The 19,195-nt window shown below is 44.5% G+C and overlaps 1 protein-coding gene and 1 long non-coding RNA gene across 2 annotated transcripts in view; one reads left to right on the top strand and one right to left on the bottom strand.

The window, feature by feature from the left end:
• Positions 1-11,521, bottom strand: part of USP46 (ubiquitin specific peptidase 46) — a 62,702-nt gene extending 51,181 nt beyond the window's left edge. Inside the window, exon 1 of the mRNA XM_060110003.1 lies at positions 11,377-11,521. Coding sequence (XP_059965986.1) covers positions 11,377-11,412 — 36 coding nt within the window. The 5' untranslated portion in view covers positions 11,413-11,521. The remainder of the gene's footprint in view (positions 1-11,376) is intronic.
• Positions 11,337-17,312, top strand: LOC132497089 (uncharacterized). Its single transcript, XR_009533564.1, has 3 exons — positions 11,337-11,455; positions 16,098-16,254; positions 17,243-17,312. It is a non-coding gene; the product is annotated as an uncharacterized LOC132497089 (long non-coding RNA).
• Positions 17,313-19,195: the final 1,883 nt, after the last annotated feature.

The raw sequence follows: 19,195 nt of genomic DNA, 5'->3' as shown, positions 1-19,195 counted from the left end.
GTGGCAGGATCAAGATTGGAACCCGGGACCTCGGATCCCAAGATCAGGGCTCTTTCCACTACAGCCTTTGGACTCCTTTGCTAGTGGGAAGGAGGGGGCTCTGGAAGAAAACTGCAATTAAATGGCCAGGCACTGGGCTAAGCGCTAGACACAAATGATTCCACTTACGCCCCACAATGCCCCAGGGAGGGAAGTTCTCTCATCACCCACATGCCATGGATGAGAAGCAGAGTCTCTGAGAGGGTGGATGATGGCCAGCTCTCACACCCGACCAACCGGATCCCATCCACACGCTGACCTGCCTCGGGAGGAAGCTCGCCAGCCTGCAATCCGCAAACCGTTTAACAGGGCTCCTCCAAGAGCCAGTTAGGTGAACCACCATAAAGAACCTCTTATCTGAGCCAGTGTCTCCCGGTACAGACCATGAATGCCCAAGGGAGGGGAGATGATCTTAGGTGGCACGAATATGAACATTTTTAACTTCAGCAACTACGCTTTTGATATGTATTTAAAAAGCACATAACCAGCACATCAAACCCGTTACTTCACAGATGTCATAGCACAGAATGAGGCCAAATTAAAAGAGGCTGAACAGATTTAAGGACAACTACTAAATAAATAAGTTCAGGTGGTTCTGAGATATAATGAAAACCGTGAAGGACAACAAACTGACACTTGAGAATCACGGGTCTAAGGAAGTGGATCCAGTCCGTGGCTTTTCTCTAGAGGAAGAGAAGCTTGGGAATACCCCAGCACACAATACACAAGCGTTCTAAATGTCACTTTATTTGTATTTATTTTATTTTCATCCGCCCTCCACTCTCCACACCAGCCAGCCTCTCTCAGATGGATGAGGCAGGATGCCAGTTACCAAAGCATCCTGAACACTTGTATCTAAATGACAGTGTCCTGTGGTGGCTTAACCTTGGGTTGACCACAGGCCTAGTTTGCCCTGAATAGCTCTGATTACACCTATAGATCAATTAGTATCAAATAATTAGTTTGAGCATGCCCCCTCTCACTTTAAGTGTCTGACCTGGGGAAGAAATTGGAGAGCTGACTGGGAGAGATGTGACCTCATTCTAGCCCTTCACACTCAAGAAACAGTGAGAAGGGAACCCCACTTCCTCAGCACCCGCAGTCAGAACCACAGCATCTGATGGATTTTGCCTCTGCTCTTGCCCAACCTCCTTCCCCAATCCTATTTTTCCCAAAATGCCCACTAAATGTAGATGGCAGGTCAAAATGAAAGGATCCCATTGGCTCTTGCAATACCAACAGCTCTGTGCTTTGAACAAACTGAAGGAAAATGTTCATTCGCTAAAAGAGAATTATGAAAAAGTAATACGCGTGAGGGCATCACAGCTCACAAAACACTTCCGCAGGCAAGATATCCTTTGATTCTCCAAAAAAAAAGCCATGAGGAGGGTATTTCATCATGCCATTTTGTGTTGTAAAGAGATGGGGAAACAGGCCTTGAGATTTACCAAGCAGGATTTTAAACCCCAAACTGCTCCACTTTAGAGCTGTATGGAAAAAAGAAATTGTTTTCCTTTTCTCCCTAGGGTCTTAAGTGTGCTCCCCAAACCAGGAGCATCTGGTCACGAGAGAGGATGCTAGAAAGGCAAAATCTCAGCCCCACTCCTAACCTAGTGAATCAGAATCTGCATTTTAACGAGATCCCCAGGTAACTCCTGCAGACAAGACAATTTGAGAAATCCCTGGCAGTCCAATAGTTATGATAGTTATGACTCCGTGCTTCCACTGCAGGGGGCACGGGTTTGATCCCTGGCCAGGGAACTAAGATCCCGCATGCTGCACGGCATGACAGGGAAAAAAAAAAAAAGACAATTTGAGGAGCACTGCTTTACGGCAAGGCAATCCTTCCATTCTCCCATGCTGCATCTCTTCCTTCATTTATCCAATAATTATTTACTGTGAATCTACCACACTGTGCTGAATGCTGAGAAATCCCCAGTGAATAAGATAAACATAGCTCCTGCCCTCGTGGGGTTGCCAGTCTAACATAGTGGGTTTTTTTCAACCTTGGGTGCTGATCAGAATCAAGGGTGGCACTTAAGGAAAAAATGCGGGTGCCTAAAACCCACTCCAGACCTACCTACACCTCCATACAGTCAGAAATTGAGACTGAAGCCCTAGATGCTCCTTATCAGACAAGCTCCAATTCATGCAACTACGGTGGAGAACGATTTGACAATACCTAGGGAAGCTGCGGGCGAGCATATCCTAAGAGCAGCATTTCCACTTCCGGGACTATATCTTGGAGAAATGGAGGCATGTGTGCAAAGAAGATAGGAACAAGAACATTCACTGCAGCACTGTTTCCAGACAGAATATTCTGGAAACTATCCAACTGTCCCTAAATAAGGGAATGAATAAGTAAACCATGGTGAAGCCAAAAAATACTGTTAAAGAGCCCTTAGAATGAATAAACAGAAAATAAATAGATGTATGTGTGTCAACATATTCTCGAATAGAATTGTTGAGTGAAAAAAGATAGTCACAAAGGCTATACAGTTTCACACATACAGATATACTGCTTATGGATTCATAAATAGAAGTATAAAGACATGCATGGTAAACACATACCATCTTCAGGAAAATGGTCAGTTCTAGGAGGAGGGGATAGGAAAGAGATAGGGGTGGTTAGTGGTTTTTTTAAGGTAGCATATCTAAAAAATGATCTTAACCAAATATGATTAAACATAAGTCTGTTAAATCTGAAGGGTTGGCATTTGGGTATATAACATATATTAAATTACATTCTTTTTTTCCATGCTTTTTTGGGTGCTAATGTTTTGTGATTTAACTTCTTTAAAATTACTTTCAAAAGCTTCACAGGGGATGTGATGTATAACCAGGGTTGGGAATCCCTGTTACAGGAACATAAAGCAATAAAACTCTACTATTTAATATCAGGAAATACATCTACAGAATGGCAATGATCTATAGCTCTTGAAGTTAAATTACTACCTTAAATAATTTTATATAGACTTAAAAAAACCTTTCACATGGCAGATAATTTCTATAGGCTATATATTTTTTTTAGGAGGCCAAGGTTATTACCCAAGGAAAGCAACATTTCTCAAACTGTGATCCTTAGCTCACCTGCCACAGAAGGAAGAGGGAGTGAGAAGAGGAGGGAATATTTATTAAAATGCAGATTCCAGGTTTCCTACCTTAGACCTACTTAATCAAAATCTCTGAGGGCAGAAACCCAGAGGCTGAATTTTTAATAAAAGAATGCACCTGTGGGTACAATTCTTTCGTACACCGAAGAACCACTCAAGTATATTTTTTAAGTTAATGTTACTCATATTTTTAAAACCATACGTGTCTGCGTTCAATAAGGTGACATTCATCATACTCTGAAAATTAAAATAAAGTATAGGGAATGTTTTCTAAATACTTGAGATCATAATTCCACAAGTACATTCAAGCAGATCCTGATAAAAACTGTTTTCCTGCACAGTGTATCTAACCTGAAGGACAAAGAAATGTATTTCAGGAAGAAGAACATAACTTCACATTGCCTTTCTAAAAGAACTTCAAAAAGCAACTGGGTAAACAAAGCTCCACAGGTCCAGCCTTGATGCTATTCTCACCGGAAGAGGCCCCAGACATGATTTTCACCGAAGCCAAATTCGATTAAACAAGGCATGAACGATGTAACTTGAACTGAGGCCTGGCTAGCACAGTAAAAGATCCCAAATTTCCTCTCAACACTCAAGACTATCTTCTCCATTCTAGTCTATAATCCTTTTTGCTACATTTTCCCCACCTTGTTATCATGTCCTCAGCCTCTATCTTCCATTCCATCCTTATCTTGCTTGACTTTTTCTTTGGTCTCCCTGATGCTCCCCTTCATTTTCCTTTTCCCTACGTGCAGGCAAAACCAACACCACAATCCTGACTTTCAAGCCCTGGAAAACTGCTCTGGAGCCCCTGGATTTAAAACAACCCAGGGCCTCCCTGGTGGCGCAGTGGTTAAGAATCCGCCTGCCAATGCAGGGGTTTGAGCCCTGGGCCGGGAAGATCCCACATGCTATGGAGCATCGAAGCCCATATGCCACAACTACTCAGCCCGAGCACCACAACTACTGAAGCCTGCACACCTAGAGCCCGTGCTCCGCAACAAGAGAAGCCACCGCAATGAAAAGCCCGTGCACCGCAACGAAAAGTAGCCCCAGCTCTCAGCAACTAGAGAAAGCCCGCGCGCAGCAACGAAGACCCAACGCAGCCAAAAATAAATAAATAAATAAATAAATAAATAAATAAATAAATAAATAAATAAATAGACAAACAAACAAACAAACAAAACAACCCAGCGCAGGGCCTTCTCTCAAGGTCCAGTGGTTAGGACTTGGCATTCCCACCGCCAGGAGCCCGGGTTCAATCCCTGGTCAGGGAACTAAGATCCCACAAGCCATGCAGTGCGGCTGAAAAAGAAAAAAGAGAGGAAAAAAAAAAAACAGCACAAAGGGTGGTGGCAGGGGGGATAAATTAGGAGTTTGCGATTAACATATACACACTATTGTGTATAAAATAGATCACCAGGAAGGACCTACTGTGTAGCACAGGGAATTCTACTCAATATATTGTAACAACCTATAATGGAAAAGAATCTAAAAAACAATATATATATGTGTGTATAACTGAATCATTTTGCTGTACACCTGAAACTGAACAACACTGTAAATCAACTATACCTCAATAAAAAGTTTTCTTTTAATAAAATTAAAAAATAAAAACCCAGCAGGGACGAAGGGAGAGAGTGGCATGGACATATATACACTACCAAATGTAAAACAGATAGCTAGTGGGAAGCAGCCGCATAGCACAGGGAGATCAGCTCGGTGCTTTGTGACCACCTAGAGGGGAGGGATAGGGAGGGTGGGAGGGAGACGCAAGAGGGAGGAGATATGGGGATATATGTATATGTATAGCTGATTCACTTTGTTATACAGCAGAAACTAACACACCATTGTAAAGCAATTATACTCCAATAAAGATGTTAAAAAAATTAATAAAAGAAAGAAAAAAACAACCCAGCAAAATAAACACATGAAAAGATGTTCAGCCTCACTAGAAAACAAGAAATTGCAAATTTTAAACCACAAAGATATCATTTCACACCCATCAGACTGGCAAAACATTAAGTCTAACAATACTGAGTGCCTGCAAGCATGTGGAGCAACTGAAACTCTCAAACCTGCTGGCTGGAATGCAAATTGGAGAGAAATAAGGCAATATATTAGAGTCAAAGATGCCCATTTCCTTTGACCCAGCCATTTCCCTTCTAGGTATGCGCCACAGAGAAACTCTAAACAGATGCACAGGGAGACAGGTTCAAAACTGTCATGGCACACATACAAAATTCTAATCCAACAATAAAATGGATAAATATATTGTAGCACATTCATGTGATGGAATATTATACAGAAGTTAAAATAACCTAGAATTACATGTATTTGCATGGATAAACCTCAAAATCATTACTTAAACAAAAGCAAACAAATTTTTCAGCATTACAAACATGAGGAAGCAATACTCAAATCTGGTTTATGAATACCTACATATCTAGTAAAGGTATAAAAACATGTGATAAACACCAAATTCAGAATAGTGGTCATTGTCTGGTGGGAAGGGAATGAGATGGAGAAAGGTTCACTTGTATTTGTAATATTTTATTTCTTCACAGGATGGAAGATACTGGGTGTTCACTCTTATCAGTCTCCATATTTTTCTGTATGCCTGAAATTTATCACCACCTAGAAAAAGGGTCCCAAGTCTGAGCTACTTGAAAGCATTTGGCGGTTCTGAGAGTAGAATCAGAACTTGATGGGGACTTCCCTGGTGGTCCGGTGGCTGAGACTCCGCACTCCCAACGCAGGGGGCCTGGCTTCGATCCCTGATCAGGGAACTAGATCCCGCATGCCGCAACCAAGACCAGGCACAGCCAAATAAATAAATTTTTTTTTTAAAAAAAAAGAACTTGATGGGCAGGAGGAAGGTTGAACCTACAAATGGAAAGCTCAGAGAACCAACAGGGTTCCCCTCTCACTCTTCAAACTACCCATGGCAAATAATCATTCTCAGAATTGTGGTAAAATTCCATGTAGAGGACTTACGATGTCCCCAAAATTCGAAGCCACAATCCCAGAACAGAAATATTCCAAAAAGCCTTTAGTGCCGGGGTTGGTTGCTGACACAGAACTTATTTGCCTCAAGAAACGTTTTTGCTGGTTCATTTTGGGGTGGCCTATTCTCTTAAAAGATCAGCAAGGTCTTTCAAACCCTTAGACTAGCATTTGGTTCCACCACAACTGAAGGTTTATTGTAAGAAGTTACATAAAATATTTAGGCCAGAAAAGTTAACTAGACTAAAAGACACCATTTTTTTTACATCTCTCCCAATCGATTTGCTTTGGGCTGGCTCCGTGGGTAGGCCAGAAATAAAACCACCAAGAGATACCTTTCTGATGATACCACAGAATTAGATACCATCATAAAACCTCAACTCATTCAAACTAACTAGACAGACTGGGGCAGGGGGGGGAGGGAGAAGGAAGACGTGAACTAGACAATCTTCTCTTAATTGCTCAAGAGAATCAAAACTGAAAATTACTTTCAGTTACAACCCAAACACACCAAAATTCCACATTAATGAAAAATAAATAGGTTTTAGTGTTTGGGTGAACTGGAACACACATAGTTGATATCCAGAAAATGGTATCACGTTAATTCTAACTAAATATTGTCATTCAGCTTTGTTTTCCCTTACGATTCCAAGAAAAACAAAGAAGAATCTGTAGACCTAATTGTCAGGTCCTAACCCAACACAAACTCCTCCATATTAGATCTGAGAGGCCAGAAGAACAGAATTTTTCTTTAAACATTAACCCATGCTACCTCAGGCTGCAATTTCTAAATCTGACAAGTATCAGTGGAGACGCTCACACATGACCTTAACCTCTCCGAGCTGATATATTAAACTCAACTTACGATTTCCTATTATCTTTGACAACAGGAAGGAGTAACAGTAATAGAGGAAGAAGCAAGTTATCTCTTCCAAATTTTGAGATTTACATATTTTTAAATAACTTTAAAAAGTTTTTTCAACTATTCTCAAAACACTTGCCTCAAATAAGTAACTGACTTACCAACATAAAGTGATCTCTATAAAGATCCTCTAGCATTGTTACAAATGTTTACTAATTTTACTTCCCTTTCATATCAAGGTGACTTCATCTATTTATAAGAATTCAAATCTGGCACTCATAGTGATGTCCAATAATATCCTGGGGTTGTTCAATGAATGCTGAAATGGTCATATCTGGTAAATTCAACACAGTTTTAAACAAAGTAGTTAGCCACTCAAGTAAAGACTCCAGAAACTACTACTCACTAAGAAGTTTCTGACAACCAAAAATATATATATCAGTTTTACAAGCTGAGGAAAAAAACTAAGATCCCAAGAAATATAACAATTTGTCCAGAGGCACCATTAGACTCAGGCTTAGCTGGAGAAACACCCAATGGCACAGATTCCAGTTCTAAGTTACGCTGACTATAATCATGTCCTCATATCAAATTAAAAAAATAGTCAAACTTGAGTCAAATGCAAACTATATTACAGAAACATCCTGCTGTGTTCATTAGTCCACTGAATCGCTTCTGAGATTTTGTTTAACCCTTATCCCTGTGGATACCACACTGTATTGAAATTGTTTCATCTTTACCAATGTTTTACCCACAAGATAAGAAACCACTGAGCTCCTTGGGGACAGGGACTCACCTCATTCAATTAAGTACCTGCACATAATACGTGCCAACACTAATATAAAGGTCCTCAACAGATGGCCATTTTCGGGAACAAAATGTAATCTATTTGACACACAGCATTTCTTCCATGGCACAACTTACAAGCGCTATTACAAGTGAAATTAAGATCTGATGATTTAGGCCAATTTGCATCAGTACAAGTCACATTTCTAGAGGGCACATTTGGTTTCTCCTAACAAATGCTTCCTCTTTAGAAAATTTCTCAGGCTCTTCAAACAAAATCTACCCCTAAAAAACCTTCCATTTGTAGGGCCATAAAAATATGTAGGAAGTTAAATCCATTGGTCTGGACAAAAGTCAGGATTATCAACAAGGAACATTTCCTTATGCTTGGTAGCGGCTAGTACATTTTAAAAATTACAACACACCAGCCAAACAAGCTTTACTATCTCTGAACCAGAAACGCTGTGTGGCTAAGCTGACAAGCCCTAAGCAAGTTGATCAAGAATCACTATGGCAGGAATTCCCACGAAGTGAAATTAAAACAAATGGGAACTCACATTAAACTGCCAATGGACTATAAAACTTCAGTGGGGTAGGGGACAAGCGGAGGGATGTGAATATTTTCCACAACTCCTGTACCTAAAACTGGCACAAGAAGTGTGGGGAAAAGAGAAGGTGTTTATTTTTCAATCACACAAAGGATTTGCTACAAGGTTTTTCCTGCTCTGCTGGGTCCTTTCTTGTCGGCTGGATGAAACAAATCCACTTCTCAATGCTAGGTCGGTTTGTACAAGTCTTACCTAGAAGGATGATATCTTTTAACACTCTTTCTGGACACACATCAGCCTGTTTAAAATATGCCAAATGACCTGCTTAAAAAAAACCCAAAAAACTGCCACTCGTTCTAACTACGACTCAGACCAGCTGGGACCAAATGGAGTTGGGAGTGGGAAGGATCAGTAAGAGCCCCAGAGAGAAATGAAACAGTGAGGAGAGACCCATAGAAAACCTACCTGGAAACAATTCATCATCAAGTGAAGAATCTAAAGAGAGGTCCAATGAAAACGTATGTTTGATCAAGTGAAAAGACAGCAGTCTCCTCATCACCCAGCCTCCTCTGTGGGAAGCAAGACTGGGAGGGGCCACACTGACCTGAGCAGCCTTTTATAAGGGGCGGAGTTAAGGATTCCCATCCCAGCCTCCCTATACTGCAGTCAGCTTGGTTTGCATAAATGAACATGTGGGTTATCTTAGTGGCTGCTTCCATCAGGTACAAGAAGACATCAAACCCATTGCCCTTTAAACCACTGAAGATGACATAATAACGAGAAAGATGATGTTGATAACAACTAACACTCAATGAGTACTTGCTACATACTAGGCTCAGTAACTCATTTAATACAACAGTCCCATGAGGTAGGAACCATTATCATCCCCTTCTTATAGATAAGGAAAGTAGTAGAGAGAGCAACTTGTTCAAGGACAAAAAGCTAGTATATATTAGAAGCAGGTCATTGAACCCAGGAAGTCTGACTTTAGGGCCCAAGCTCTTCATATCACTTACTCCAGGCACAGTGTCCATACAGAAACTAGAAACGTAAGACTCCCTAGTTATGAATTATTGGTTCCTCACCTCACCTGGGTGATGACCCTAAATTTGGGGCCTTTTTAGGGACTCCATATGAGGTACCAACTTTCCAGACACAGTGCCAGCCCGCTCCTCTCATGTCCTCCCTGCAGCTTGCCTCCCTGGCCAAGTTTTACTGGAAACAGGTTGTGACATTCTACTCAGGTGTGCCAAGAAGCCCCAACTGCATTGAGGGCCAAAAAAAAAAAAAAAAAAAAGCAGGGGACTGACTTCATCTTGGGACATGTTAGCTCTCAAGTTTCCAGCCTGCTTCAATACAGAGAGGTGTCACCACACACAAGCAGGACAGGAACACCACCAAGAGCTTCACTGCCCTGTAAGCCCAAGGCCACCCCAGCAGGCACGAAAGAGAGTATTGGAGATGCTCTGGTTTCAGAGTTCCCCTCAGGAGCTGGTCTTAGCAGACAGAGAGATGGAGAGGATCTTTTCACTGCACCAAGCGACATTAATGCCACTCGACAGCAAGGAGCAGAAGACCTGTCTCTGTGTGGAAAGGGAAGGAAGAGAGGAAATGTAAACGTGCCAGGAGCCACTCACCACAGCTGGTCCTGCACCAGTACCTTTGCAGCTATCACTCTGGGAAGGCCCAGCAACTGCTCTGCCGACCACAGCAGTAGCCACGTCCAACGGTGCTGAAAACTGAAGCCAGCACCAGTGGGTCTTGATTCCACCCCTGAGCTAACACATGGCTCCTTAATGCTCCTTTCCCATGTGTTAATCTTGCAACAGAATGTGGGACAGAAGATTTATAAAGCTGGGTGATGGGGGAAGGGCAGCCAGATCACCTTACTCCCAGGCTTCTCAATCAAGCCTCCTCAGATTCCCTTTAGTGGCCTGTATTATTAGCTTCAAGGGAGGTTCCCCCAAAATGGCATTAAAAGAGCATGTGTTCCATTCAGCTGGGGGGAGGGGAGACTTGATGCGGGGCAGGGGAACCCTGGAGAGCCAAGGCAAAGTACACACTCTCTCATCCTGCACAGGAAGGCAATGCCTTACTCCAGGGGGCGAGCTGTGCTCTCCAAGGCTCTGACAAGTAGAGGTACCAGCAGGATGCACCCTGGGGACCCAAGGGCTGGAGGCTGTTCCTGTAGAAAATGAAAACGAAGGGAAAGCAATGAGAGAAACCCAAGTTAAAGTGCTCACCACGTCATGGACCCAGTCCAACTCGGAGCCCAGCAAGGTCCCCTTGCTGTGTCCACGCCCACCAGTCCGCGCTTGGGTCTACGGTGGATCAGGCAGGATAATCCTGGAGACCAACTCCACGCCCCCAGCCGGCCCCACCCTTAGGGCCTCTAATTGTTACTGCCTTATAACCTTGTCCCCCTTTCACAGATGGGAAAACTGAGGCATCCAAAGCAAATGCCATGCTTTCCTAAACCAGGTAGAAGTTCACTTCCCTAACCACAATTTTGCACTTTTTTACAGCTCTATCACATTTCAGATTTCACCAGATACACCTATTGCCTCTGCAAAGTGAATCTTAAATACAGTTTAAGGAGTGAACCCAAAAATGAGATGAGGGCGGTCAGGGAGTCCGGCAGGGCTTTATCTGTGGCAAGGACAGGATGGGTGCCCCCCCAGCCACCAGCTTCTCCTCCAACCCGGTCCACCGGGACGTCCGGGTTCTGCCTCCCCCCCCAAGACGCTTCCACCCTAACCCGAGGGCGGAGGCGCAGCGGCTCGGCCCGGGGGCCGGCAAGCGGGGTCCCCGGTCGGGACCGAGAAGGGGGCGGGGGGCTCGGGGCCGCGACCGGCCCGCCCAGCCCAGTGGCCGGGAACTTCTGGCGGGGCCGCGCCGCCCCCGCCGCCCCCACCCCCACCGGCCGCCGGGCGGGCGTGCGACTCGGGTTTCCCTTTCTTCGCCTCGCCGCGCCTGGGGCGCGACCCCCGAGGCGGCGGCGGCGGCGGCGGCCACTCACCATATTACAGATGGAGGCGATGTTTCGGACAGTCATTAGTCTAAAGGTTACAGCGATCCCGCACCGCCATCTTTATAAGGTGAAAACAGGACCGGCCATGGTGAAGCGCTCGCGGGGAGGCCGGGCGCGGCAGCGGCGGCGGCGGCGGCGCGGCGGCGGCGGGGAGGCGGCCTGGGGTCCGGCTTTCAGTTTGGCTGGGAGAGGGAGGCCGGGAGGGAGGAGAGGAGGAGGGGAGGGCGGGGAAGGCGGGAGGCGGGAGGGAGAGCGGAGGGGCGGGGAGTGGCGGAGCGAGGGAGCCTGGGCCGCGGCCGGCGGCGCCGGGAGGAGGGGCGGTCCGAGCGCCGCGTGCAGCCCGCTCCCCGAGCGCTCCCGCCGCGCGCCCGGCCCCGACCCGGCCCCGACCCGGCCCCGGCCCGGGTCCCCGCGGCTCTTCCTCCCTCCTCCGCCCGCCCGCGCCCCCGGCCACCTCGGCTCGGCCTTTTTTCTTTTTCTCTTCTGCTGTCCTGCTTCACTCTGAACGGGTTGGAATGCGCGGCCAGGCCCTCGCTTGCGCGGCTGCCGCAGGTCCCCCGCGCGGACCCCGACGCGTCGGCGGCCTCCTCCGGCCCGCGGCACCGCCCGGGAAGCAGGGACCGCGCCCGCGTGGTGTGTCGGCCGGCGGAAGGGGCTGCCCTCGGGCCGGGGAAGCGGGGCACGTCGCCGGGGACAGGGGGCCGCTTTCGGTCTTCATTTGTTCTTTCCTGCCGCGCGGCACCCAGCAGCCCCGGGTTTTTATGTTTGGGCGAGTGGAGGAGGCAAGGGGTAGGGGTGACTACATCCAACTTTTCGTTTCTCCCCGGGGCTCCAGCCAAATGGCACCCGCGGGGACCCAAGAAGTAAATGGGGTCAGGACACGGGAGTGTCCAGAGCCCTGGCCAGCCGCGGGCCGGCTGCCTGATCGAGGGCGCCGGGAGGGGACAGGAATCTGGGTCTGAGGGGAAGCCAGCCACGGCGCGCTCGGCCAGTTTGTGACATTAGCAGGTACAAAGGGAAAGTCTCGGTTCTGGACAAGGACTAGGGACGGTCCAAGGAGCGATTTGAATCTAGAAAGAACGAAAACCAAACTTTTCCGCGTCTTCTAGAAATACCTACCTCTCTTGCGGGCACCCAACCTCTTTAAGGTTTTGAGAAGGGTCATTGTATCGGCGTATACACATTTCCTGTATAAAAGGTCGTGGGTTTTGACTCAAAGCGCGAATCCACACCATTTAGCAGATATGTTCCTGTGAAGTGGAGAAGCCCATTTCCGAAGGTGTGAAACAATTCTCATACAAGGTTGCAGTTCAGTGCTTTCAACAGAGAAGTTGTACAAGCGCAACGCGTGATAATTCTTAAACCAATATATTTAATGACAAATCGAATTAGAGGAGAACGTAATATGATTGAAGATAGCTTTTATCTAACCAAGAGGAACATACTGGGAAAATAGCACGCTTCCTGTCCTCCATTATCTATTTAGTGTTAGGCATTGTAAGATTTGAGAACCCTCGATTGCTAACATCCCTAGGACCTGGGATGGAAATAAGACAAACAACGGCGACTAAAGTTTCCTTGGGGTCATCTTGGCTCTGTATATTTAATGGATTTAAGGAATAAATTCCTGCTTATGTTAAGTCATTCTGCCTACATCTTATTTCCAAACAGATCCTGAGGATGATGATAGCTCGCTTTGATTTTTCACCATTGTCAATCATGATGCTTTACATTCATAATCTTCAGGCACCAACATAATCATCAGGTAATAGATGCTATTATAATCGCCTTTTGTAGATCAGTAAAATAAGGCTTAGGGTATCAAGTATCCTACCTCAATCATGTTCCCCAAATGTTACAACTGAAGTTGGTGTGCTCATCTGGCTGAGCACCTTAAAGAGAGGAAAAGGCAGCAAAACACCCAAGCTATGGCCAGTTGGGTAACTGACACCTGGAAAGGTTTAAATACTTGAGGAAAGTCATAAAACAAGTTCAGGAGCAACCTCAAGGCTAAAACCCAGGCCTTGGGACTCAATTTCACAGACATTCCACTATGAAGGCATTAAGCCAGAACCTTAAATGATATGGAAATTTTATACCATAATAGAGTTCAGTATTTCTGCCAACACTGGCATAATGGATAGCAAAGTCCACAGGATTGAAAATGCCATTGACATAATGAAAATTGAACACCACTCGATTACTGAGTGCTACGTTAGCAAGGCATCCTTTGCATGCTTTTTAACAGCCTAAAGCCTAAAACTGAAGTGTTCAATATAGACAAACATCCAGATTGAAACTCAGGCAGTGAATTACAAACACAGCAAATCAATTGAACACGGCAGATCTTGTCAGACTCATGAATAATTAAATACATTTTTACACTACTACAAGGTTGGTATTCACAGATCTAAATTGGAAAAGGCATCAGTTGAAGAAGAATAATTGTAACCTCAATCTTGTTCAGGGAGGAAACATTACTTGGAGGTGGTAAGAGGTAAAATGATGAAAATGTTGACAAGCTAATAAGAGAACTTTGAGGAAAAGTGTTCCACATATAGGGGCCAGCTGGTATAAAGGTATAGAGTTAAAACTGGGAAAAGTGGGCAAATGGAGAGACGGAACATAGGCTAGCACTAAACAGATGAAGGCACATGATCCAGGCCTGGCCAGTGAGAGCACCTCATGGCCCAGCCACAATGACTGGTTCAGCTACGAGGATGTAATATAAACTGAGCCAATGAGAGTTGGCCCTGGGTCTTTGGGGAAAGAAGTGCTCCCCTTCCTGAGTTTGCTGAGCTGATACGATAAGATCTAGAGCTGCCATCTTTCCACTTCCTGAGAATGAAGAAAAATAAAGCTGAGAAATGTAAAAGAGATCCTAAGGACATCATTTATCCTGTGGCTGCCAGATCTGTATCCTGGACTCTTCAGCAACTCAAGGTGGTCAAGTCCTTGTTTTCTTTGGTAGTTCAAATTGAATGTCTGCTGCTCACAACTGAAACAATTCTCATACACCATTGTCTCCCTATGTCCAAAATTCATTAGGTTCATTCTGAATTCATGGTGTTTCCTTTTCCTCTCTTCTCTACCCACTCCATGGATTTTTCCAGGTCTTCCTCCTCTAGATCTGCCTCCTCCGTGATGCCGTCCGAGATTGCTTCCCACCACCACCACCCGTGAACTATATCCAGGTGTTTCCACACTCACCCTTCTGTCGTTACCAGTTTTGTGTCAGTGCCCCCTCCTGCTTCCCCTCTTTGCTTAGTTAACACCACTCAGCCTTCAGATGACTTGAGACAAGTGGGATGCCTTTGTCATATGTTCTTACAGCACCATCAGTCTTCCCTTCATGGACCTTATATTTGTGAATATGCTTATTCCATCTAGCACACAGCATGGAGGCAGTAGAATGGGTGGTTAAAAAATGAATCCTGGATCCAGACTCTCTGGACTAGGTGTGTGATCTTGGGCAAGTGTCTTAACTTCTCTTTGCGGAAATTTCTGTATCCATAAAAAGAAGAGGCCCCTTCATAGAGTGTTATTATATAGAGTACAAAAAATGTGCCTGACATGCACTAACCACTACATAAGTGACACTGCTATTATTATTGTTCATGTAATTGATTAATGTGTGCTTCCCAACCCTCATTAGATGTGAAGTGAGAGAGGTCTGTTTTTGCTCACCATTTTACACCTACGAAGGACACAGTGCCTTGTCCGTAAGAGCAGCCAAGAAATCAGATATTAAATATTTGGACAGTTGCCTCTCTCCAAGTGGCCTGGAAGCTCCTGGAGGGAAGGAACCTTGTCTTGTGCATTTAAAAAAATCTCATCCGGTCTCAGGCACTGTGCCTGGCACATTCGTTCCTTTCCTTTTTTTCCTCATTGCCAAATAGGTTACTGCAGCTCATGTGAGATGCAAGTGCTAGTAAACATTTGGCTGTCTCAGGGGAAAACATTTTCCTGACTGTACTTTAAAACCAAACTGGTTTCTGAGGATCATATTTCAATTCTGTGAGGAACTTTATGACAGCCTTTTCCCTTTTTCATCATGTATCAAACAAATCCTGAAGACATGCTTTGGGCCAGATGCTGTGTGAGGCGCCGGTGGTCCGAGGATAAGAGAAGGCAGTCACAGCACTCGTACTGCTCAATTTCTAATGTGAAACTGTTTATGAACGTCTTCACTACTTTTTGCATGCACTTAGTACAAAATAAGGATAAGCTAACTTTGGAGTGAGTTCCTACAACGGGGAAACTGCGTCTAAAATCATGCATGTATTTATGCGTGGTTAAGATTCCCTAAGTCTTTGAAACAATTGGCTTATTTTGAAGTGCCGACTGAAATGCCACTGAAGGACTCTTAAGCTAGGTTGGAACATGATTAGATTTCTATTTGTTAATACATTTTGATTAACTGAAAGAAGAGATGACTGTAGCTGGCTACTGTGTGGGGAGAGAGGGTTGAAGGAGAGCAAAAGGGCTCTAGGGGAGGCCAGTTAGAAATCTGTGGAGAGGGAGTCCCAGAGCTGCTGGGAGCCTGGGTTTAGGTAAGGAATAGCAATGGAAAGGGGAGAAGCAGATAGATCAAAGACATTTTTCTTGGAGGTAGTTAGCTGAATTTGGTGATTTACTGGGATGAGGGACAAGGATAAGAAACCCAAGTTTCTGACTAGAATGAAAAGGAATGTCATTTTTTATAATAGGGAATGCTGGAGGAGAAGGTGCAGGTGTAGGTGGCTGAGAAGAAGTGAACTTGGTTTCAGAGGCGTTGAGTTGGAGATAACCATGAAACACCTGAAAAGTTATATCAGGTACCACTGGGGCTCAGAAGAGACGTCTGGACTGGAGATAAACCTAAAGGTAATTAATATATAGAAGATAACAGAGGGATAAACCTAAAGGTAATTAATATATAGAAGATAACAGAGGACATGTGGTTATGGATGAAATGGCCTAGGAAGAGTTTTGCCAAGGAGGTTTTCTTTTTTTATGAATTTATTTATTTATTTATTTTTGGCTGCATTGGGTCTTTGTTGCTGCGCGCGGGCTCTAGAGTGCAGGCTCAGTTGTTGTGGCGTGCAAGCTTAGTTGCTCCGCAGCATGTGGGATCCTCCTGGACCAGGGCATGAACCCACGTCCCCTGCATCGGCAAGCGGACTCTCAACCACTGCGCCACCAGGGAAGCCCTGCCAAGGAGTTTTGACTGAGAATAGATAAAGGGATAGTCAAAAAGAGCTCCACCATACAGGATCAGACGGAGGAAGAGCAGCCAAAGAAAACTAACACAGTGCTGCTAATGTGGTAGAAGAAAAGCAAACAAACATGCAACATGGCAAACTCCAGAGTATTTTAAGATAGGAGGAGGTAGTCAAAAGTATCCAATACAACTAAGAGATCAAAGAAGATGATTAATAATAGTGACAATGTTCAATTCTTGAACAAAACTTTAACGTGCATTTAATCCTTCTGACAGCCCTATGAGGAAGGCATATATATAATCCTCATTTTAGAGAAAACTGAAGCTCAGAGAGTTTAAGTAACTTGCCCAGATTCATTTAAGCATTATTGCACCAGAACCTATTACTCAAAAGTTCTTTGAATTCTATCAAAGGCAGTCTGCATGGAACAGTTAGGATATTGGATATTAGCTAATCCATATTGGAATGGATTCATAAATAAGAGGGAGGTGAGAAAACAGACTAAAGGTGTTTGGCTTTCAAGGGAAGAAGAGATAGGGAACTAGACAATTGAAGAGCTCAAAATTACCTTCATGGAACGGGTCTCTGCCTGGTTTGCAAGCGCCTCCTTGAAATCAAGTATTTACATCACTCTCCCTTCATGCTTCCAGGCCTGCGGCCCCACCCTCCGATGATTATTATTCCTTCTATTTCAAGTCCACTCACTCCTCAAAACTCCGTTCAAAGCTCACTTCCAGAGGAAGACTTCCCAGTTTCACCTTCCTTGGTAGGTTTTTATCAGAGGTCACTTTTGACGTTTCATTAAGATTTTTTTTTTTTTTTTTTTTTTGATGTGGACCATTTTTAAAGTCCTCATTGAATTTGTTACAACTTTGCTCCTGATGCATGCCTTGGCTTCCTGGCTGCAAGGCATATGGGATCCCGGCTCCCTGGCCAGGGAGCAAACCCACACCCCTCCAGCCCCCCCCCCTCCCCCACATTGGAAGGCAAAGTCTCACTCATTGGACTGCCAGGGAAGTCCCTTGATGTTTCTTTAGAAACCTGAAATGCCTGGCACAATGCTAGGTGCACACAGGAGTCTCTCAGATAATTAACAGGTAATTAATTCTTTCCCTACAACACTTGGCTCACTTAATCAGAACCATTTTACTCACCACCCTGCTTTCCTGGTGGTTTTCTCTTTCCTCCAAGTTCTGAACTGAATTATATAGAATTTACAGCCCTCATGGGTATGAGGAGGGCAGGGTTTAGAAGGTAAGCGTGTGGCGAGGAAGTTGAAGCAAATGAGCTTCCCTCATTTAGAAATAAGACTTCTAGAGAGATTTGGTCATAAAATAAGGAGAGATCTCAGCACCTTAAGGGAGGCAAGGGAATCAGTGGAATGGTTTGGTCATCTTATTTATCCCTTCTACCATAATTATTAGTACATTTGTCATCAAAATGTGAGGAGTTGTGAATCTACAAGTAAGGCTTGATGGAGTGCCCTTATTAGAAGGGTAGGGGTCATGTCAAGGGCCCAAGAGCTTTGGAAAGGAGGAAGTACATCCATTAGATTGAGGAAATTAACATGAGATGGCCTCCATCTTCTTAGTAGACAGGAATAGACGCTCCATCGCTCCCTAGAGGTTTTGACTGCATTGTTTACTGCCATACCCCTTAGAATAGTAAGGCACATAGAAGGCACTCAATAAATATTTGTTGAATGGGCGATTGAAAGGATAAGATTAGAAGAAGACTCTCTAGGGTAAGAGAATAGTTGTTCTAATAGCCTAATCAGATTTCGAACAGACTTTCTTTGGGGGCATTTACATTCCTTCCATGTCCATAAACACTATTTACAATAAAGGAAAGATGTATGCCTTCTCACCAGATTGTACCTTAGTGTGCTCCCAGCCCATGTGTGATCACTTCCATAGTTTTAACAGCCTCCCGACCACCACTGCCACCTGGTGGAAGGGCAGGGATTCACAAGTGGCACCTGGAATGAGACTTCCCTCAGGCAGCAGCACCTGTAATTCTCCTTTTGTGATCACGCCCTTCTAGAAAGCTGGCAACCATGTGGTTCACTGAAAACAAGATAAGACTGTCCTGAACTCTCTCACTGTACAACTTCGTCCCCAGTGAAGGCTTAGGGTTCTACTCTTGCATTTCTTCTCAGAAAGTAGGGTCAGACAGCCAAATTAAGGGTGACACTGATAAGGCCACATGAGCAGATCCTCCTACTGGTGGCTGTGGTGCTATGTACCTTGAAAAGCACTAGACACATGCCAGTCATCACTCACTGTCACCAGGGACCAAAAAGGGATAGGCTCTGAGGAGGTGACGGCTCTGAATGCTATACATACTCATTAGATAAGCCTTTCAAGCTCTGCATGAACTAGGTAAGTAGATTCAAAAGTTTCAAGAGTACTGATTGATTCAGATGATTACAAGTGATGCTGTTTTTGATGGAATTCTGGTTCAACTGGAACCTTTGAAACAATGATCTGTAGATGTTTCCATTTGAAGCACACTATACTCATTGCTGTTTAGACTTTATTTTTGAATAAAAAGGGCTATTCAAGATAGCTTACTTATCTTCTTTTGGGGGGGGTAATTATGAG

Source organism: Mesoplodon densirostris, chromosome 1 (assembly GCF_025265405.1).
Source record: "Mesoplodon densirostris isolate mMesDen1 chromosome 1, mMesDen1 primary haplotype, whole genome shotgun sequence".
Lineage (NCBI taxonomy): Eukaryota > Metazoa > Chordata > Mammalia > Artiodactyla > Ziphiidae > Mesoplodon > Mesoplodon densirostris.
Note: the sequence above shows the minus strand (reverse complement) of the source record. Positions and strands in the feature narration are given on the sequence as shown.